Source organism: Dendropsophus ebraccatus, chromosome 2, assembly GCF_027789765.1.
Source record: "Dendropsophus ebraccatus isolate aDenEbr1 chromosome 2, aDenEbr1.pat, whole genome shotgun sequence".
Lineage (NCBI taxonomy): Eukaryota > Metazoa > Chordata > Amphibia > Anura > Hylidae > Dendropsophus > Dendropsophus ebraccatus.
In genome coordinates, this window is record NC_091455.1 from 33,874,367 (window position 1) to 33,897,943 (window position 23,577).

At 45.0% G+C, this 23,577-nt stretch overlaps 2 protein-coding genes across 5 annotated transcripts in view; one reads left to right on the forward strand and one right to left on the reverse strand.

The window, feature by feature from the left end:
- The window catches only part of MTERF3 (mitochondrial transcription termination factor 3), a 28,035-nt gene extending 12,652 nt beyond the window's left edge, over window positions 1–15,383 (reverse strand). The window contains exons 1-4 of one of the 3 annotated variants that reach the window (XM_069957315.1): window positions 15,306–15,383; window positions 11,403–11,722; window positions 9,626–9,778; window positions 9,330–9,519 (exon numbers count right to left, since the gene is read on the reverse strand). In XM_069957315.1, the coding sequence (XP_069813416.1) occupies window positions 9,330–9,519; window positions 9,626–9,778; window positions 11,403–11,706 (647 nt within the window). In that variant the 5' untranslated portion in view covers window positions 11,707–11,722; window positions 15,306–15,383. Of the gene's footprint in view, window positions 1–9,329; window positions 9,520–9,625; window positions 9,779–11,402; window positions 11,723–15,227 lie in introns of all 3 variants that reach the window. The other 2 variants (XM_069957317.1, XM_069957316.1) reach the window with 2 other exon arrangements.
- Window positions 1–23,577, forward strand: part of PTDSS1 (phosphatidylserine synthase 1) — a 46,182-nt gene that overhangs the window by 8,020 nt on the left and 14,585 nt on the right. The window contains exons 2-6 of one of the 2 annotated variants that reach the window (XM_069957314.1): window positions 2,718–2,826; window positions 15,716–15,829; window positions 18,606–18,697; window positions 21,501–21,545; window positions 22,936–23,060. In XM_069957314.1, coding sequence (XP_069813415.1) covers window positions 2,810–2,826; window positions 15,716–15,829; window positions 18,606–18,697; window positions 21,501–21,545; window positions 22,936–23,060 — 393 coding nt within the window. In that variant the 5' untranslated portion in view covers window positions 2,718–2,809. Of the gene's footprint in view, window positions 1–2,717; window positions 2,827–15,602; window positions 15,830–18,605; window positions 18,698–21,500; window positions 21,546–22,935; window positions 23,061–23,577 lie in introns of those variants that run through there. The other variant, XM_069957313.1, reaches the window with a different exon arrangement.

Genomic DNA, 23,577 nt, shown 5'->3' on the forward strand with positions numbered 1-23,577 from the left:
CTATACTACTACTACTACTACTACTACTACACACCACACATCTCCTGCCTTATCCATCATGTACTATACTGTACTACTACTACTACTACTACTACACACCGCACATCTCCTGCCTTATCCATCATGTACTATACTGTACTACTACTACACACCACACATGTCCTGCCTTATCCATCATGTCCTATACTGTACTACTACTACACACCGCACATCTCCTGCCTTATCCATCATGTACTATACTGTACTACTACTACACACCGCACATCTCCTGCCCTATCCATCATGTACTATACTGTACTACTACTACACACCGCACATCTCCTGCCCTATCCATCATGTACTATACTGTACTACTACAACAATGAACACATACTACTGTACAGCACCAAATACAACCTTGCAGTGCCTGTATTACTTCCAACTCTGTACCAGCTAAATACCACACAGTGCATATAACCTTTCATAGCGTTATTCATATAGCACAGTGTAGCATATAGGGTATAGGGACATAACAGGTTCTGCTGACTATTTTCCTGTAAGAAATCTATCAGCACAGACAATAGTGAACCCAGTGTACACCACATAAGGAACCCTTTATGTATTATGTATGTGAAAAAAAAAGTATGAAAAGTATCAGAGGTGTTTGCCACTAACTGGCCTGATATGGGATACTATGGGCGGTGACTTTCTTTATTAACCCAACTGATTCTGAACTCTAGCCAAATAACACGGCCAAGATTATGCTGTAAAATGAAAGCAGAGTTACTTCTCGTACGACCGTGCTGTCATGAAGATAAGCAAAAAAATCTAATAACAAAATAGAGGAAATATAAAAAGGGTCCATGCAGTGCTCAGAATCCCTATGGTATCCTATCACAAGCCTACAGGCACTCTGTGCTGCTGTATAGTATCATTACTGTAACCTCTCCATTCCTGGCTTAAAGGGGTACTCTGGAGAAAATATATAGATTTTTTTAAATCAACTAGTGTCAGAAAGTTATATAGATTTTTATTTACAAATCCTCCTGTACTTATTAGCTGCTGTATGTCCTGCAGGAAGTGCTCTATTCTTTCACATCTGACACAGTGCTCTCTGCTGCCACCTCTGTCCATGTCAGGAACTGTTTAGAGCAGTAGAAAATCCCTATAGAAAACCTCTCTTGCTCTGGACAGTTTCTGACATGGACAGAGGTGGCAGCAGAGAGCACTGTGTCAGACTGAAAAGAATACACCACCTCCCGCAGGACATACAGCAGCTGAGAAGTACTGGAAGACTGGAGTTTTTTTGTAATTTTAAATTACAAATCTAAAACTTTCTGAAACCAGTTGATTTGAAAGGAAATGATTTTTGCTGGCATACCCCTTTAAGTTTGCCAGGCTATACGGATGCAATAATGACATGATTCTCCAGGACTAGGATAGTAAATTTATAAGAATGACAATTTAAAGGGATTATCCAGGATCAGACAAACATAGCTGCTTTCTTCCAAAAACAGCACCACCCCTGTCTTTAGGTTGTGTGTGTGTGGTACTACACCTCTGGTCCTTTAATGACACTTAGCTGCAATACCGCACACAAACTGAGGACAAGAGTGGCGCTGTTTCTGGAAGAAAGCAGCTATGATTTTCTAATCCTGAATAACATTTCTGGCTGTGAGATGCTGAACGGTCACATAGAAATGATATGAGTAGTGCGGCCCCGTGGGAAGGAAATGCTAATGTGCGGAGATAAGCCTGTGCGCTCACCATCTACCTGCCAGAACACACCCTGACATTGTTAGCAGACGGCCAGAGGTGCTGCTGGATACTCTGCCATATAATTGCTGCTTTGTGTCAGCTTTGGCAGCCGTTCTGATAAATGGCTGACAGACATTAGTCCTGACTTGCCGGCTGACATTCACATGCAGTGACGGAACAGAATGGCTTATAGCAGGGATCAGCGAGTAAATACGACACGCTTTACTTACAGCTTATATGTATCTACAGGCGTACACATACTCCATACAATCCATCTATACGTTACTGATCACGGATTATAGATCAGAGCACACAGTGTCCTACAGGGGGAATAATGGACAGACATCCCCTTGTATTTAGCTGTAGTTTCTCTAAACTATTCCCAGAGCAGAGTTCACACTGGCAGAATACAGATGCGTTTTTGTATTAGGACTACAAGTCCCAGCCTGAACATAAGTTTGATGAACCAAGCCATTAGTTGGGGTTATCAGACGCGCAGTCAGGCAGGGATTTGTAATGCTTGCAGTCTATGACTTTTTTCTGACCATTCACCATCATTCATTGCAGCTGCCATAAAGTACTCACATCTGGCTGCAATGTCTATAGAGAAAAAATAGGAAGAAACCGTGGGGAAAAAATTAAAGGGGTTATCCGGGTTAAGAAAAACATGACTTCTTTGTTTCAGAGACGGCGCCACTCTTGTCCTCAGTTTGGGTGTGGTATTACAGCTCAGTTTCACTAAAGTAAATGGAGCTGAACTGCACTGCCTACTATATTCAACTGTGTAACCCTGCCTATCTAGTCTCCAGCTATGTACCAGCAGTCTGTGATACAAGGAGAACTATCAGCAGTCACCGATATCACACATGTAATATCTTATAATTATGTTATATGATCAATCACTAATAATGTTGTTCTCACAATGTGTGAACTTATTTCTGATGCAACAATGTAAACTTAATTTCTTGCTTAAATGGCAGATCCTGTGTGAGAACATACACGATGGGACACAGCCGGAAGGGATTACTTCTAGTCACATAACTATTACTGCTCAGGATCACAAGACAAGGACATGGCAGCCGAAAACAGGTATGTCATGTGTTAAAAATGATTCCCGGAGTGCTTCTTTAAAATATTACTATTGTCAAAGTGAGATTTGCTTTTCACCTCCCTTGTTCCCAAGTGACTATCCCTGTCCAAATTTAAAAGGGTTTTTTCACTCAAACTTAACTTTTCATATTCTGCTGTCCATGGTGACACTAACAATTCCTTCCATACTTGTTATTACCTATTCAGTCTCCTTCTCCCAGTTGCTGAAGACACAAAAATCTGTGTGTGACCCTTTCTCTCAGTCTCCTCCTCCCTTCTGAGGAAGCTGATGTAAACAAGTCCTTGGCAGGTTTTATCTGCAACATTGTAGCTTCTTTGTAATGCTGGGAGGGTTTGTCTGTGGTCAGGTTGCTGATGCACTCACTGTCATTAACCTGCCTGGCATTAAAAAGAAGCTGCAATGCTGCATATAGGGAATTGTTTACATCAGCTGTCTCAGAAGGGAGGGGGGAGGAGACGGAGACAGAGAGAAAGACTCACACGCAGATTTTTGTGTCTTCAGCAGAAAGCAGCAGCTCAGAACTGGGGGAAGGAGACTGAATAGATAGTAACAAGTATGGAATGAATTGTAAGTCTCACCATAGGTAGCAACATATAAAAAGTTATGCTTGAGTGAAACATCCCTTTAACATGGATTTGAATTACAACCCTCGAAAGAGATAGGAGACAACCCTACACAGAGCAGCAGCTGCCGAACTCCACAAGAGACAAAAATCAGTCCTCAAAGAAAAGCAAGTAACAAGCCGCAGCCGCCTCACTGCCAAGGTTAGCTGATAACCCAGTCCAGAGCTTCACGTGGAATTTTCCATTAGGGAAGTTAATTCATACAGTGATAGGACTGTCAGATTTGTCTATTTATCGGTTACTGATTGTTCTCCTTCTATTACGGCTCTAAGGAGAATATACATTTTAATATCTCATCAATTGTATAATTACAAAAAAAATATTTGCAGATAAATTTTCAAATCACTTTTTCTGCATCTTTAAAGCAGGGGGTGGTTTATATTTCCTGGTATACGGCTACAAATCCTCAATATAGACATTAGTTTTAGCCCTTTAACAACATTGGCCATACATGTATGTGGAGATATGGCATGGGGATGGACGGAGGCCACTCTATATCCCAGAATTTAGCTCCTTCAGTTAGTGAGATTTTTAAAAAAATATTTATGAAAACAAAATACTTAAAAAAATGTGCCCCTCCTCCCCTTCCTATTTATTAAAAAACAAATGCAAACTATAAAAAAATCTACTTGGTAATGTTTGCCATGGTCCCCTGCCTCCTTTCCCTTAACCCCCACACCTTTTATTACCGTCTTGTTTTAATGTTGGAAAATCTAACAAAGACCCCTGACTTTTAAGAAGATTGTCAGAGGTTCGTCTTATACGCCGGAAAATGTTAACCCCTGCCTGACTGCAGCGGGGTTTACTAGCTGGAGCCCTGCTGCGGTAAGGCAGGGGTTAACCGCAGCTAAAGGGGAAAAAAAAAATCAACCTGTGACCTGTTCCCAGCAGCCACACGTCTCTAGTCTAGTCTCTAGTCTAGGTCCCCAAAGCTCTCCTGGGCATTAGAGCGTCTCCGAGCTTCTCCGATGAGACGCTTGGCTGCCCGGGAGAGCTTTAGGGACCTCCGGCACAGGCAGTGTTTGTCACACCCCTTGCACCGGGAACGGGACTAGAGACATGCGGCTGCCGGGAACAGGTCACAGGTGAGTATTTTTTAAATTTTTATAGGGGTCGTCCCATACGGTGGGAACACGGCCATTTTTGAGCTCCCCCACGGCATGCAGTGACCATAATCGTCGTATAAGACGACCCCCAACTCCTAAGAAGATTTTTCGGGGTTAAAAAGTCGTCTTATACACCGGAAAATACGGTAATAAAGTTTATACTTACCCATTCTCTCCTGTTGTCTTGCAGCCTTTGCCCATGTTCCCTGCTCACTGTTGACACTTCTGGTCTCGTCTCTTTAATGACAGGCTTCTCAGCCAACCACTGGATGAGACAGGACAGTGCCACGGCCAGTGATTGGCTGAGTGGCCTGTCATTGAAAAGATGAGGCCAGAAGCATCAGCAGTGAGCAGGGAAACACGGACAAAGGCTGCAGGACAACAGGGGAGAATAGGCGAGTATAAACTATTATTTTTACACAGTCATCAGCCGTGCATTACTATATGTAGTGATGCACAGGTGTCGGACTATGATTTTAAGCAAGTTTAAACTACAACCATCCGCCGATGTTCAGCTCTTCGGATGATTGTTGCCTTAATTACCCGAAGCAATAATCTGCATAATCGGCCTGATACAGCAGATTATCGCTCCATGTAATAGGGCCCCATGAGTCTCTTCAAATACCCCTGACTTTTGCACATTATAGCGCATGCTCTGTGCACCTGAAACCTGTATTTTATGTTTTTGTTTTTTCTAGTACCTTGCCTAGTCAGATCAGTTAGTAGATTGTTTCTGCTGTTGTTTTCCTGACAGATTTTTTTAAGCCAAAGCCAGGAATGGATTTGGAAAGTGGAAAAATCTCAGTCTTTCCTTTATGACCTGTTCTCTGTTTATTGTCCATTCCTGGCTTTGGCTCAAAAATATCTGTAAGATAATCTGTTGGTGTAATAGGGCCCTTAGAGTCAGTGTACAGGGACAGATCTAGGGAAACATTCAGGGATAGTTAAGATAAGTTTCAGTATTTTGTTCCTGTACTACAGTCAGTTCCAGACCACCATCTTCATCAATTGTTCCTGCCGTAATCATTTGTTCCCAATATCTACTGGTGATATCCTACTCTTCTCTTTTATTTCCTACTTACATTGATACATGCATTTATATATTTGTTCTTGTAGCTCTCAGGTTGTTATACAGCTGGACACTACTGTAAGTCCTGGGGGTATTTGAGCACTAGGAGCCAGTTAAGGTTAATTAAAGCGGTATTCTGCTCAGGTAAAATATATGTTGAATCATTCCCCCTCCTGGAGACTAATAATTCATTCCATACTTATTATCTTTTTAGTCTCCTTTTCCCAGTTCTGAGCCCGCTGCGTTCTGCTGAAGACCTAGAAAACTGAGTTAGCTGTTCTCTCCATCTCCGCTCTGATGTCCCCCCCCTTCCTTCTGAGATGGGTCATGTAAACAGTGTCCCTGGCTATCTGTCTCTGCACTCTGTAATGCTGGGAGGCTTAATCTTAGGTCATGTTGCTGATAACCTCACTGTGATTAACTCTCCTGGCATTACAGAGTGCAGAAACAGCCAGCCAAAGAGCTGTTTACATGAGCTGTCTCAGAAGGGAGGAGAAAGGAAGAAGATCAAAACGGAGACGGAGTGAACAACTTTAGCAGAAAGCAGCAGCTCAGAACTGGGGGAAGAAGACTGAAAAGATAACAACAAGTATGGAAGGAATTGTTAGTCGTCAAGATGATTCAACATGTATCTTACCTGAGCAGAATACCCCTTTAAAGAGCTGCCATAGTTGCAGGTTTACAACGATGACATACTATTATGCCACGGGACAAAAAGAGGTTAAAGGGGTATTCCGCCCAAAATTATTATTGCATTAATACGTTGCCCACCCGTAGCTTTCCATCTTTTCAATATCAATTCATTATGGATTCTGCACAGTTTAGCTGTTATCTAGGTACATCCACCCCCACGGATTGCAAAGAATCATCAGACCTCAGTCCAACCCGACACGCTCCCTGCTCCTGGCCCGCACCCTCCGAGATGGCAACACGTGTCCTCCTTCTCTTCAATGGGCCGGGTTAGCGCTTCTATCCCAGCTCATTGAAGTGAGGGAGGACAGTGAGACGCTGATAGCAGTAGCTGATCCCTTGCCCTGGAGCTCACCCTCCCCACACACTGTATCCCCTCCATCCGGAGCTCCTGTGAGTGCAGCATATCACTGTCCCCCCCGCGCGCGATCTCCCGGTGGCCGCCCCCTTAGTAGAGCCTGCAGCCACCAGTGTCTCCCAGTGGCCACCTCTCGGACGCACAATCTCCCAGCCCTGCAGCTGCCGCATCCCAACTCCCCCCCGCTCACCCGGTAAGTGCAGCCCCCCCTCCCACAGCGCGATCTCCTGGTGTCCGCCCGCGGTCCCCAGGCAGCGCCCACCGCTCACCCACTCGCCCGCAGATGCAGTGCAGCCCCCCAGTCTGTGATCTCCCCGCGGCCCGACCACCATGTATCCGCCTCCCCGGGCAGCTCACCCGGTGACTGCAGCACCACCGGCCCACGATCTCCCGATTCTCCCCCCCCCCCCCCCCCCATACAGCGACGGCCACCCGACATCCTCACCCAGTACATCATCTCAGCTCGGCTGCATTGCCATCTCAGCTCGGCTGCATTGCCATCTCAGCTCTGCTACATTGCCATCTCAGCTCTGCTACATTGCCATCTCAGCTCTGCTACATTGCCATCTCGCCATCTCAGCTCTGCTACATTGTCATCTCAGCTCTGCTACATTGCCATCTCAGCTCTGCTACATTGCCATCATCAGGCAGAAGCATTGCATGATGGGAAATGTAGTTTCCTATCTTGAATATAGAACATCTTTTTGAAAAACTTGTAACTCAGGAACGGCAGCAGCTAGAAAGATGGGAGACGGCTCAAAATACTCAGGGGGACTTGGTGAGTAAGGCCAGCTAGGTTTGGGAACATTTCATTTTTTTAGCTCTTGGGGGGGATAACCCCTTTAACAATTAGCCCCCTAATAAATTAATTTTTATAATGCTTAATATCATATCAAAATGTTCCCAGATGAGAGCAGGCAGGCAGATTCAGTCTTCTGCACCTATAAAGCTATGAGAGTGCGTTACCTGCTGAGTACAATGTCGTCCGCCATCCCCGCTGTCACTAGACACCTTTGAAGCTTCTTGCTTACATAGATTTACTCTCATTAATTAGACGTAGGAGTCGGCGCAGCGACAAGTGAACCGCTGAGAATAGTTTACGAGCATCTTATAAAGTAACACATTAGAGTCACTCTGACACTGTGCACACTTTGCCCGAGTCAGCCTTGTTATATGTTGGTTGTTTATACAACATAAATATCAGTACAGGCATCTGTACGGCCATATTCACAAGGGGTGCACAAGCCTTTCGCAGATCCCTTCATATCTAACAGGTAATGCATGTAAAGCTAGTTTTTTCTGTTAAAATGGCAAACACCTTGGCAAGACCTGATGGACTAAATCAGTTGAGGTAAAATTAAAAATAAGTCATACTCACCTGCCCCAGTCCCCCTCCAATGACATTCTGACAGCACCAGATTATGGTGCTCACTTTGTCCTGCTTTTGAGGAGGTGCCATTTGCTCAGCCAATCGTTGGCTGTGGCAGAGACCTACCTCAGTTAGTGATATTTCCTGAATAAACAGCCCATGAGAAGCAAATAAAATGGAGTGCAACAGGAAGTGGGTGACATCCAAACAGCAGCAGAGGGAAATTGGAGTTGGTAAGTATTGCTTATCTTTTGCTTTTACGGCAACCAGGAGCATTTTAAAAAATTCTACCCTAAAAACTCCTTTAAGAGAGATTTTTCGGGACTATCAGGTGGTACCAGATATTGCACATTAAAGTCACTAAGCAGTAGCAAGAAGCAAAGCTATTACTAAATGTGTGCTAATGTGCCAGGTAAATAAAAGGGACGTGGTGCATTGTGGGACTGCAGCCTCTTAAGGATTAGAAAATCCTGTCTGATTTCCTTCCAAACAGGCACTCACACCACATTATGCAGTAATGTTCCCACCCATTTGACTATTCAATAAGGGCCCTATTACACGGAGTGATAATCTGCCTAATTAGGCCGATTCCGCATATTATCGCTCCGTGTAATAAAGACTGTGATCAGCTGATCATGTGTTTTGGTCCTGGCCTAAAATCACTGGCCGATGGCAAATGAATCTGTAAAGAAAATAATAAAATATCTGTGTCTTCCTGGCTTCTGCCTGGTCCCCATGAGTACTGCAGACTTGGTCTCTGAAGTGACAGGCCGCTCAGCCAATCAGTGGCCGATATGGACATTGTCACTGAGTGGCTGAGCGGCCTGTCACTTTAAAGACCGGCTCTGCAGTTCTGGCAGCAACTGCAGGCAGAATCCAGGAAGAGGAGAGGTATGTATAAACTTCATTATTTTACTCTAAAGGCAAGGGCTGCACGGAAATCGCCAACTATATATATATATATATATATATATATATATATATATATATATATATATACACATATATACAGTATAATATATATATATATATATATATATATATATATATAATATATATAGTAATACTGCCCTAGGAGTACAGTTAGTCAGCCAGTAATCCCCCCTATTTCACTCGAATAGGAGGCCATTAGTATTAACCCCCCCCCCCCATCTACTAAGAAATATAAAATACCCAATTTTTTGACCACAGGTCCCCTTTATCAAGTTGCCTTTTACAAAACTTCAAACTAATAGACCTGTAATGGGCAACAAATGTGTTTAATACCTTTTGTGTAGATTGTCCAGGTCCTCACTGAGGATGAAGGGATTCTTGGTCAGGAAGGGTCCCAGCTGATGGTCTTCTACACCCAGGTCTTTTAAGAAAAAAAGGATTTTATTGATGTCCTTCTCAAAGTCTAACTTCAGGAGGAACGTTCCCACATTTGGTCGCTTTTCTAACTTGGATAGATCCACACCTGAGGAAACACATATGTATATCAGCATGGCCACAAAGGAGAATAAGGGGCAAGTATAGATAGAAAACAGACTGATCATAGGATAGCATTGGCTGTGGATACTTACCAAGCATCACAAGCTTCTGCAGAGTCTCTGAACTGTCCACATAGTCTCGAAGTGTAGTGGATGCTGGTGGGATCGGAGGTTGTGGCACTATCGTGGCATCGTCATCTTCTGTGATTACATCGAATGGAGAGAAAGGAGGAACATCCTCCAGTGCTGGGAGACAATGAGAAACAAGGAAAATCATAGGTCATGTGTATATATCATCAATATATCTACGGCTACCCTGCATCATCGCACTGTGAACAGCTACACTATATGCCACTTAAAGCGACTCTGTACCCGTAATCTGTCTTCCACCCCCCCCCCCAAACCACTTGTACCTTCGGATAGCTGCTTTTTATCCAAAATCTGTCCTGGGGTCCGTTCGGCAGGTGATGCAGTTATTGTCCTAAAAAACTACTTTTAAACTGGCAAACCTGTGTCGAATTGGTGTGACCTAAAGTGTCCTGTAATCCTGCGACGCCTCTCAGTCCCTCCTCCCCGTCCTCTTCACCATTAGGAATACACCTGGGCAGGATTTCTCCTATTAATCACTTGTCTGAACACTACACAGGTGCTGGATTGTTAAGCCTCATGTGCAGTGTTCAGACAAGTGGCGATTAGGAGAAATCCTGCCTGGAGCATTCTTTATGATGAGGAGGACGGGGAGGAAAGACGAAGAGGCGATGCAAGCCTGGGGCACAGTCACTCTAGGCCAAGCCAATTTGACACAGGCCTGCAAGTTTTAAAGTTGTTTGTTAGGACAATAATTGCATCACCTGCCAAATGGACCCCAGGACCCCCGCTCAGCCACTCAGTAAAGGAGGCGGGATCCGAGCGGACTTCAAACGGATCCCGCCTCCTTCACTGAGTGGCTGAGCGGCCCTGAGACGTAGCGTCTCGGGCGGCGTGAGACACCAGGAAGCGGGACCGGAGCGCTGCGATGAGTGACCCGCTGCTGGAAACGGGGAGGTGAGTGGACGTCTTTTATTTCAGCCACCTCCTCCCCGGTCCCCCCCAAAAAGTGCCCCCACGCTGGATAACCCCTTTAATATGCGTGTAATATGGACATGTGTTTGCATCTGTATGTTGCTGCATGATGGTCAAGTCATGTAATAGGCTCAGTAAATGAACACCGATCTAGCAGACAGACGTTCGTGTACAGCGGTGATCGGGCTGTGTAATACTGCCCTAGGAGTACAGTTAGTCAGCCAGTAACCCCCCTATATCATTGGAATAGGAGGCCATTGGTATAAACATACCCCACCCCCATCTACTAATATAGACATGTTTTTGCATCTGTATTATGGCTGAAAGCCACATACAGCATACTATTATTTAATTCCCTAATGTAGCTAAATAAATAATATATATATATATATATTTTTTTTTTTTGTATACAGCATTTGTGTTGCTGTATGCATTTCCATGGTTACAGACTACAGAAAAACCTATGTGTAGTCGGATGCACTATGTTGTGCCTGGGACAGAGCGTGAGGGGAGGTGCTTGGCTCAGGTGGTCTCTCTTTGAATCCCCTTGTCATATACCATTCATTCAATGTTGATTAGTGTTAGTGCTTCTTTAGACGTGTCATTTTTTCTTTTTCCCCTCATTTTGTATTGAAGAGAAGTCTCCGTCTTGGAGGTCCTCTCTAATACACACTCAATGAATTATAACCTTACAGGGTTGTTATTTCGCGGCCAGCAAGCCCTGACGCTCATCTCTGCCCCCTTTGTTCCCGTTGTTCCTGTTATGATTTACTTCACAGCCGTCAGGGTGGGATGAGAGTTTTCGTACCTTCTGGGAGTGGATCCATTTCCACTGTGGACATTACAATGGTCTGGTGTTGATTTTGGCTGATGGCAGGCAGATTGCTTTCTGGGTGAGCGACCTTTACACCGTCCTCGGAGCCCGATTGTATACAAGCTGCTCCTGACTGAAAAATACTTCTTCTTGGGTTTTGGATCATAAAAAATTGATGAGAAAATCGAAGTAACGAATATGGATCATCTTTCTTCAGCTGCCCAGGGGCTGCGGCCAACGAATGACGCAGAGCTGAGAGTAGACATCTAGTGCTCCTCCGACATACACACAGAGCCATCCTTCAACAATAGTAGCTATAAAAACAGAGAAGATTCATTTAATGGGATATTTAGGTTATCTAAGGGTCCTTTTACACAGCCAGATTTTTAAAGCCAAAGCCAGGAATGGATTTGAACAGAGGAAAAATCTCAGTCTTTCCTGTATGACCTGTTCTCTGTTTTTAGGCTGTTCCTGGCTTTGGCATCAATGATCTGTCAAGTAAATCTGTCTATGTAAAAGGACCCTAAGGCAGACAATACAACCCTGCTAATTCCTGCCTGCACTGTTTACATGCAGGCACCAAAGTGTCCGGAGGGAAGAGGCGCTTATATATAGGTTTTCTAGAAAAGAAAGCCGACTTCCATTTACCCTATATAAGGAATAAAGAGGACCTGTCACCCCCCATGCTGGGGTGACAGGCTCCTGACCCCCCGCTAGAGCCCCCTATACTTACCTGATTGCGCGGGGTCCCGCTTCTTGAGTCGGTCCGGTGACGGAGATTTCAGCGCCCGAAGCGTGCGCGCTCCTGGGATGAGTCCGATGCCCATAGAGAATGAATGGCGAGTCCGACGCTCCATTCATTCTCTATGAGCGTCGGACTCATCTCAGGAGCGCGCTGGGCTTCGGGTGCTGAAATCTCCGTCACCGGACCGACTCAAGAAGCGGGACCCAGCGCGATCAGGTAAGTATAGGGGGCTCTAGCGGGGGGTCGGGAGCCTGTCACCCCGGCACGGGGGGTGACAGGTTCCCTTTAATAGAGGAGGATCTCTGTTTAGAATCCCCACATCTTGGCCAGAGTGGACAGCGGCTACACAGAGTCACTTTCTCTGGAGGACTGGTCCTGTATTAGGGTATGTGCACACTGCGAATTCCCGGCGGATCACCCACCGCTGACACAGACACGTGCATCTCCGCTGGTCCCATAGGCTTCATTCTATGGTTTGCCAGATTCCGCCGTCCGCCCGAAGAATGAGCTCAGCGGACAGCGGAATTTGGCAAACTATAGAATGAAACCTATGGGACCAGTGGAGATGCGTGCGTCTACGAGCAGGTGCAACCTGCGGAATCCGCAGCTGGTGATCCGCCGGGATTCTGTGGTGTGCACATACCCTTATACAGACACCCCTTTAATTTGAATAGGCATTGTGTAATGTTTTATCGTAGTGGCACTGTAGAAAAATTCAACACCTTCTACCAGGTTGTCCCATAGGTTACAGTTAAAGGGGTTATCCAGTGCTACGAAAACAAGGCCACTTTCTTTCAGAGACAAAACGACTCTTGTCTCCAGTTCAGGTGCAGTTTGCAATTTAGCTCTATTCACTTAAATGGAACTGAGCAGCAACCCCCCCCCCCAATATGGAGACAAGAATGGGGCTGTCTCTGGAAGAAAGTGGCCATGTTTTTGTAGCGCTGGATTACCCCTTTAATATTTAGGAGGACACTTTGAGATCATTGCTAAGGAACTTTTCTAACAAATAGGGCTATTGAAAGTGGACTTCCCCTTTAAACAGGCACTGTTGTTTCAACAAACTTTGCTTTGATCAATAACAGAGATGAGTGAACTTGCCGGACCCGAATGTTCTTCATTTGGCTGCAGAAGTTGGATGCAGACCATGGCTTTCCTGTGGCTGGAAAACAACAACTCCTAGCCTTCTAGAGTTGAAGTTTGGCAACAGCTGGGGAGCCACATGGTTAGGGAATCCTTTCTTACAGGGATGGGGAAACTCCAGCCTACTGCAAAACTACAATTCCCATCATGCCTGGACGGCTAAAGCGTTGTCTCTCCATTTGATGGGATTTTTAGTTTTGTAATAGCTGGAGGGCCAAAGGTTTTCCTATCCCTGCTTTAGTATATAAACACTTTTACAGCACAGTGATTGTCTGCACTTGTTTAGTTGCATATTGTATGTAAGACCTATACGGTATTCATCATATACCTGATTGATATCAGATACAGTGATTACATTATATACCTGTATGATACAAAATACAGTGATTACATTATATACCTGTATGATACACAATACAGTGATTACATTATATACCTGTATGATACAAAGTACGGTGATTACATTATATACCTGTATTATATCACAGTGATCAGTATATACCTGTATGATATCAGCTACAGTGATTATATGATATACCTGCATGATATCAGGTACGGTGATCAGCATATACCTCAATGATTTCATATACAGTGATCAGTATATGGTTATTGTCACACATAGTATGACACCAGCCGTTCCGTGAACTGGCCGGGTCCACATCATAACTCCCCACTGCACACAATGGACTCTCCACTGACAGGTTCTCTGTGGCCGCTATTCAATGAATAGCGGCCGCAGAAAATTGACATGTCAGTTTTTTGCGGCATTGCTAGAGATCTCGGCTGGAGCGTATACAATGTGTATACGCTCCAGCCAGGATTCCATAGATGGCAAGGTAACGTATATTTTCGCATTAATCACAGACGTACTTTTTACGAAAATATACATTGTGTGAACATAGCCTATACCTGTATGATATCAGATACAAAGATCAGTATATACCTGTATGACATCAGATACAGGGATTATATTATATACCTGTATAGTATCAGTGATTATATGATATACCTGTATGATATCAGATACAGTGATTATATTATATATCTGTATGATATCAGTGATTACATTATATACCTGTATGACATCAGTGATTATATTATATACCTGTATGACATCAGATACAGTGATCAGTATATACCTGTATGACATCAGATACAGTGATCAGTATATACCTGTATGACATCAGACACAGTGATCAGTATATACCTGTATGACATCAGACACAGTGATCAGTATATACCTGTATGACATCAGATACAGTGATCAGTATATACCTGTATGACATCAGATACAGTGATCAGTATATACCTGTATGACATCAGATACAGTGATTATATTATATACATGTATGACATCAGACACAGTGATCAGTATATACCTGTATGACATCAGATACAGTGATCAGTATATACCTGTATGACATCAGACACAGTGATCAGTATATACCTGTATGATATCAGATACAGTGATCAGTATATACCTGTATGATATCAGATACAGTGATTATATTATATACCTGTATGACATCAGACACAGTGATCAGTATATACCTGTATGACATCAGATACAGTGATTATATTATATACCTGTATGACATCAGACACAGTGATTATATTATATACCTGTATGACATCAGACACAGTGATCAGTATATACCTGTATGACATCAGACACAGTGATCAGTATATACCTGTATGACATCAGACACAGTGATCAGTATATACCTGTATGACATCAGATACAGTGATTATATTATATACCTGTATGATATCAGATACAGTGATCAGTATATACCTGTATGACATCAGACACAGTGATCAGTATATACCTGTATGACATCAGACACAGTGATCAGTATATACCTGTATGACATCAGACACAGTGATCAGTATATACCTGTATGACATCAGATACAGTGATCAGTATATACCTGTATGACATCAGACACAGTGATATATGCTATAATGGCTGTGCCCCCTCCCTATGACCTGTGCACACACAGCGGTACCTGTCACCTCCAGCTTTGTCCCTTCGCTGATCACCACCCACGTGGGTACCAAGCACAGCGAAGCACTTCCTGTTTGGCCTGTACCATTCTCTATCCACAGGGGGGCGCTAACTTCCTGTCTTTACAGACTCTTTACCTTTAGCTGCTATAATAATGGATAAAAATCGGAATGAGTATATAAATGCTACCTGATAGAGATATACACTATACAGTGCAGGCGGCTGTGGGGCAGGGGAGGAGGGGTTGCACACGGCTCCCCCGCGGCCGGCCGCTTGGTACGCTCCGCGCTGTGAGTGTGTCAGCCCTCGCTTCCTGGGCCGGGCCACAGAGGGCGCTCACAGGGACATGGCGTCCTGTCTGCGCTCCAGGACTCTCAGCAAAGATGATGTCAACTATAAACTTCATTTCAGGATGATCAACGAGCAGCAGGTGGAGGACATCACCATAGACTTCTTCTACAAGCCGCACACCATCACCCTGCTCACCTTCACCATCATCAGTCTCATGTACTTCGCCTTCACCAGGTAAGGGGGCAGCACTGAGGGGCAGGGCGGACTGATGGGTGCTACTACAAGTCCCAGCACCGCCATCTGAGCTGGAGCCTGGCCTGCTGGGAGCCTGGCCTATAGTGACACAGATCTGCACCTCTACCATCCATACATCATGGAGCCATTGTAATCTGCATCTGTCTGCTGGATATCAACATCTCAAGGACTACTACCCCCAGCGATGGGCTGGCATCCCTAGACTACTACCCCCAGCGATGGGCTAGCATCCCTAGACTACTACCCCCAGCGATGGGCTGGCATCCCTAGACTACTACCCCCAGCGATGGGCTGGCATCCCTAGACTACTACCCCCAGCGATGGGCTGGCATCCCTAGACTACTACCCCCAGCGATGGGCTAGCATCCCTAGACTACTACCCCCAGCGATGGGCTAGCATCCCTAGACTACTACCCCCAGCGATGGGCTAGCATCCCTAGACTACTACCCCCAGCGATGGGCTAGCATCCCTAGACTACTACCCTCAGCGATGGGCTAGCATCCCTAGACTACTACCCCCAGCGATGGGCTAGCATCCCTAGACTACTACCCCCAGCGATGGGCTAGCATCCCTAGACTACTACCCCCAGCGATGGGCTAGCATCCCTAGACTACTACCCCCAGCGATGGGCTAGCATCCCTAGACTACTACCCCCAGCGATGGGCTAGCATCCCTAGACTACTACCCCCAGCGATGGGCTAGCATCCCTAGACTACTACCCCCAGCGATGGGCTAGCATCCCTAGACTACTACCCCCAGCGATGGGCTAGCATCCCTAGACTACTACCCCCAGCGATGGGCTAGCATCCCTAGACTACTACCCCCAGCGATGGGCTAGCATCCCTAGACTACTACCCCCAGCGATGGGCTAGCATCCCTAGACTACTACCCCCAGCGATGGGCTAGCATCCCTAGACTACTACCCCCAGCGATGGGCTAGCATCCCTAGACTACTACCCCCAGCGATGGGCTAGCATCCCTAGACTACTACCCCCAGCGATGGGCTAGCATCCCTAGACTACTACCCCCAGCGATGGGCTAGCATCCCTAGACTACTACCCCCAGCGATGGGCTAGCATCCCTAGACTACTACCCCCAGCGATGGGCTAGCATCCCTAGAAGGAAGGGAAACCTGCCATTAGAGAGTGTGAATTAGTTTTCCTCATGACATTGATAGGATTATGCCGTTCAGTAACGTCTCATAGCCGACCAGGAACGCCGTAATCTTTGGAAGTATGTAGCCGACTGACTTCACACCGGGGGCTTTTACTAAAGCTGCATTTCTACATAGCTATTACTTCGCCCATCTACAGATGATTATTGCTGGGAAACCTTTCCTTCCCTGCAGTTATCACTGACCGCTCCATACAAGTGGGACCCCAGCGGGTTATTATACATGGCGGCCAGTGCAGGAGGATCTTCACCTATCGTGATGTGTTACCACCTATGGCTGTATACATGTTTTCCTGACAGCCCCAGGGCGGCTTCCATTTTGTGCAGCCTCAGGAAATCAATTGTCAAGCGCTCGGCTTTGGAGAATGTTGCCAAACCTGAACAGTTTGACAGATCTTCTCAGCATTAGTTGTGGCTCCCAGTGTGACCCCATGTGCTTAACGGAGAAGTCTGGCGAACATTTTTATTAAAGTAAAGTTATACAAATCACCAATATACACTTATTACAGGAAATGCTTATAAAGTGCTTTTTTTCCCTGCACTTACTACTGCATCAAGGCTTCACTTCCTGGATAACATGGTGAGGTCACTTCCTGGATAATATGGTGATGTCACTTCCTGGATAACATGGTGATGTCACGCCCCGACTCCCAGAGCTGTGCGGGCTGTGGCTGCTGGAAAGGATGATGGCAGAGGGATGCTCAGTGTCCCTCCAGTGCCCTGTGTCCCTCAGTGTCCCCCTGCCATCATCCTCTACAGCAGCCACAGCCCCCACAGCTCTGGGAGTTCGGGTGTGACATCACCCTGTTATCGAGGAAGTGACATCACCCTGTTATCGAGGAAGTGACATCACCCTGTTATCGAGGAAGTGACATCACCCTGTTATCGAGGAAGTGACATCACCCTGTTATCGAGGAAGTGACATCACCCTGTTATCGAGGAAGTGACATCACCCTGTTATCGAGGAAGTGACATCACCCTGTTATCGAGGAAGTGACATCACCCTGTTATCGAGGAAGTGACATCACCCTGTTATCCAGGAAGTGACATCACCCTGTTATCCAGGAAGTGACATCACCCTGTTATCCAGGAAGTGAAGCCTTGATGCAGTTGTAAGTGCAGGGAAAAAAGCACTTTATAAGCATTTCCCGTAATAAGTGTATATTGGGGATTAGTATAACTTTTGGGGGGCAGTGCTTTAATAAAATTTTTCGATGGACTTCTCCTTTAACCCAGGAGGGACACATGTTTTGGGCTGGTGACTTTTGCAGCCAAAATTGCCATGTAGCCTCAGCAAGAACGCCGAAATAGGATTTAGTGTCAGATCATGTTTTTGTGTTATGCCTAAAGTGTTATACAGGGGTACTGTTTAATATGTGTATCTGTAAGGCTCAGTAGACCACAGATACAGATTGCTTTAATTGGGAACAAGAGTAGTTACTAAAGTAATGAACGAGAGACGATATCCATAGGTGTCTAATGAATGGGGGGGGGGGGTAAGGTTGAGTCTTGGGATAAACCCTTTAGGTGCTAAGAACAGAAAAGATGATATCCCTCCTGTAATCTTTGTTTGGGTTTTAGGGAGGACACAAGCCCAGAAGACAATATATGGAGAGGGATCCTGTCCGTCATCTTCTTCTTCCTGATTATCAGTGTCTTAGCCTTCCCGAATGGTAATGTATCCTTCATTCTTCTCTCTTCTTTCACATCTTGAAGAGAACCTGTCTGGTCTCAGGGGCTGGGACTGTTATGGTGAATGGTTAACTGTCATGATTTGGCAATCTCCCTCCCACCCAGACGGTAGTGATTGACAGCCTGAGTTGAGGGGGAAGTGACCATTAACCACTCGTCATGGCTGGAAAAAATAAAGCCACAGTGAATAAAGTGCATTTTCTCCACTCTGTAGGGCACTGGCACACAGTTTACCTGACCTGTCAGGCTTCCAGGACCTGAGAGGCGCCATACACCTTCATTAAAAGGATTAGTAGAAGCACCGCTACTTTCTTGCAAAAACACCACCCCTGTCCTCAGGTTTTGTGCGGTATTACAATTCAGCTCCATGTACTTCAGTGGAACTGAGCTGCAAAACCCCACCCCAAACTGAGGACAGGAGAGGCGCTGTTTCTGGATAAAAGTGTTTTTTAAGCCTAAATAACCTCTCTAACTATAAACTGAATTCTCATTGGGCCAACAACTATTCCTCCCATCCAGCCCCAAACACATGCACGCTCAGTTCAGCTGGATGTACGTGTGTCTTGGGGTACGTTCACACTTACTGGATCCGCAGCGTATTTTCTGCTGCGGATCCGCAGCGGATTTCATTTAAATAACTGAACACAGCATCAAATCTGCTGCGGATCCTGTAGGTGTGAACGCACCCTTAAAGAAGATTTTACAGGATAGGGAATAACATGCTGATTTTATGAATGTCTGATCACTGGCACACCCACTTATTCCAATAATAGGGGCATAATTGTCTTCAGAATGAATGAATTAACCCTCGTATTTTTTTAGCACATGTATGTCCCCAGCGCTGCCCTTGGCTCAGTACTACCTGTAGGCACAGGCATCAGGCCATGTCAGGTGCGAAACATCAATCCCTTCTTTACACAGTGCCAACATCATCCTTGTTTACTCTGGCATGACGGACATTGTACTGTGAGTGTTACAGTAATGTAATAAACAGGCACAGTGCATTGTTTTATTGGACGTTTACGACCTTTCAGTATAGAGATAAATGCCTCCTGTTAGGCTTATTGTGGTTGTTGTGGACATCTGAGATGTTTCATCATTTTTACATGTGATCCACAGATCTGATACCAGACACACAGTGATCTGAAGCTGCTGAATCGCTGGTAACTAGAGATGAGCGAACCTCCAGCATGCTCGAGTCCATCCGAACCCAAACCTTCGGCATTTGATTAGCGGTGGCTGCTGAAGTTGGATAAAGCCCTAAGGCTATGTGGAAAACATGGATATAGTCATTGGTTGTATCCATGTTTTCCAGACAACCTTAGAGCTTTATTCAAGTTCAGCAGCCCCCGCTAATCAAATGCCGAACGTTCGGGTTCGGATGGACTCGAACCCGCTTCACTCATCTCTACTGGTAACTTAAAGCGAATGTACCATGTCAGTTACAATAATAAGCTTTACCTATGACCTTATAGGCGCAGCTGCACTGAATCCACTCATGTGGTCCTTTTTCAATCGGTCGTCCTTGGATCTTTTCCGTTATCCAGATATGTAGATACGGTCAGTTGGTACACTGGAGGCTGGCCCCCTTAGGTGACGCACGTCTTCTCTTTCTGTCCTGCCTTCTGTTTCCTGCTGGGCCGATCTCCTGATGTAGGGCTTATACTCCGCTCTGATGTTGGCGCCCGAGATCAGGCCGCAGAGTCAGGCCGGGCAGGAAACTGAAGGCAGGACAGAGAGAGAGAGAAGGCCTGTGTCACCTGGGAAAGCGATATCTGTGCACGGGGGGCTCCAGGCCCGCCTCTAGTGCACCAAGTGACCTCATTTATATATCTGTATAACAACCTAATCTGTGCCTACAAGGTTGTATGTAAAGCTTATTATTGTAATTGAAGTGGTATATTTGCTATATGATGTGGTTATCTTGATGTCCTTTAGCTCTTATCCTAGGTTACCAACCACCACTCTGCTCTAAAAGCAGTGGTCTGGCCAGTGTACAGTGTATATAGCCTTAGTGCATATATTATCAAGACCAACTTACTCATAATCGGCTGATATGGCAGGCATATGCCAGAGAGAAGGGACGAATCTGCGCCTTTTCCCTGGTGCTACGACCTTGACGTAACTTTGATTAATGTCCCCCTAGATCTCTATTCTTCTACATAGGGGGAAATTTATCAAAGATGGTGTAAAGTGAAACTGGCTCAGTTGCCCCAAGCAACCAATCAGATTCCACCTTTCATTCCTCACAGACTCTTTGGAAAATGAAAGGTGGAATCTGATTGGTTTCTAGGGGCAACTGAGCCAGGTTCATTTTAAACCATGCTTGATAAATCTCCCCCTATATCTCTATATACACCAGCCAGATCACTGAATTTAAAGTAGAGTGGTGGTTGGTAAGCGAGACAAAGAGCTGTCATTAATACGAGGGAAAAGCAGCACAAGTGTATTTGCAAAAATATTTAAGTGGACAATGACCGCATTGGAACCTCCCAAGGTAACCATTAAACAGATGCCGTATAGAGCCTTCCGTCACCCATAGACTAATAAGATATCGATTTGGTTATATAGTTTTGTGGGGAAAGTTCCATGGGAACCTGTCATTTATTAATAACATTCTCTTCTCATTCTGGGCTAAGTAGTCATATGGGAGGTTCCTACTCAGTGACTTACAGCTTTCTCTGTACAATACAGTTATACAAATAGCTGTCAGTCATTAAGTAGGACCGCCCACCGCGCAGAAATGCCCCAAAATTCTCAAGTCTTTTCTTACCCTTCTTGCAGGTCCCTTCACAAGGCCGCACCCTGCACTATGGAGGATGGTGTTTGGTGAGTGATGTTTGTCAGAGCTATCTATGCATTTTTGCACATTTTTGGCTTTATGAAGTAATATTCCCCTCAGTAAGAACAGCCTTAAGCCTGATATTACCAGACCCTTCAGAATTATTATGGTCAAAGCACTGACTGTCCTGAGCTGACCCTGCGGTCGGTGACTTTCTGTGAATATTTCAGTAACAACTCAAAACATATCAGACTTGTGTGAGGGAGTGTGTATGAGGAGACGTGCGAGGGAGTGTATGAGGAGATGTATGAGTGAGTGAACATAGATGAGGAGATGTGCGAGGAAGTATGTAAGTGACGTGAGTTACCTTGTCAACATGTCAGTATGTATGAGGAGAAGTGTGAGTGAACATGTATGAGGAGACTTGTAAGGGAGTATGTATGTGACATGTGAGGTACCCTATGAACATGTCGGTATGTATGAGGAGACGCGCGAGTCGCCCTGTCAGCGTGTGATCTGCTGAGGAGCACTGCCTGAGATGGAGCTTGCAGTCAGTACAGCGGGGTCTTGTCTTTTTAGATGTCCAACATATTTCTTAATGGTGCGTTTACACCTACAGGATCTGCAGCTGATTTTCTGCAGCAGATTTCATTTAAATAACTGAACACAGCATCAAATCTGCTGCAGATCTGCTGCAGATCCTGTAGGTGTGAACGCACCCTAAGGGTTTTGGTGTATCTATTAGTCCTCAGCAAACTATAGCTGTATTCTAGTTTTCCAGGCAGCCCTATGACTGCATCCATCTCTACGCAAACCTGAACTTTCACTCATATCTGGTATCCTCTTTGCACTTGGATGAACCGGTGGACGCAGTTTGGTGCAAAATGGCGCAAGTAGGCACACAAACATACCTGAAAACACAAATACACTAAAGCCTTATTCACACGTTCCATGCATGGTGCTGATCTGCAAATAATACACATTAAGGGTAGCTAACGAGAGGCTCACATGCAGCCATGGCGCCAAGCAGGTAATGTATGCTGCTGGGGGGGGGGGGGGGGGGGGGGGGGGGGGTTGGGGTTACCAGGATTCGCAGCGTGAAATTGGCTGCGATTCCGGTATATGTGAAGCTACCCTACGGATGCATTTTTTGCGGTCGAACATGTTTTGCATACCCTTTAAAAAAAAAAAAAAAAAAAGTGTTTTGATATATTTTTTTTTTTTTTTTTTTTTTTTAATAATGTAAGCCAATAGAAAAACGGATGCACACAAATGCATCCGGTTTTTTTTTTTTTTTTTTCATTAAACTGACTACAAAAATGCAGTGTGATCCCAGCCTATAGGTAAAACGTGAGCACAAGGTCAAAATAGTGAATTTCCTTTTTTTTATTTTTATTTCCTTGTATTTTAACTATTTTTCCTTATTCTGTCTCCTAGGCCTCAGCGTCCTTTATTTCCTATTTTTAGTATTTCTGCTCTTCCTGAACTTGGAGCAGGTGAAGGCGGTCATGTATTGGCTGGATCCGAACCTGCGCTATGCCACCCGAGAAGCTGATGTTATGGTGGGAAATTATTATCATCCAGTGTATTATAGACTTCCAACCTGTCAGTATAATTTTAGAGAATTCAGCTCTGTATGAGTCTGGTATGGTATTGTAATGGTGTATCTACAGTGATGGGGAACCTGCGGCCCTCCAGCTGTTGCTGAACTGCCGTTACCATTGTGCCTTGACAGACAAAAGTTTAGCTTTGAGGGCCGCAGGTTCCTTATTCCTGATATACAGGATATGCCGTATATGTGTGATAGATGCAGCTCCCATCTTATATGGGCTTATATAGGCACAAGGCCCATTTGAGGATCCTGGCCCTGCTCATGCTCACATTTAATACACTGCGTTAGCTGAGGATCAGCAGACCGGTTAATATTAATCCTTAGTCACCACTTCAGTGAAGTGTGTGCACTGTTAGTAGAGGAATTCTGCAAGGATGTTTCTACACTTTTCTCAGGTACAAATGAGAGAACTTAAGAAGTCTCCACATACTTTTTCTTTACGAAAATGTAAAAAAAAAAGATCTGAT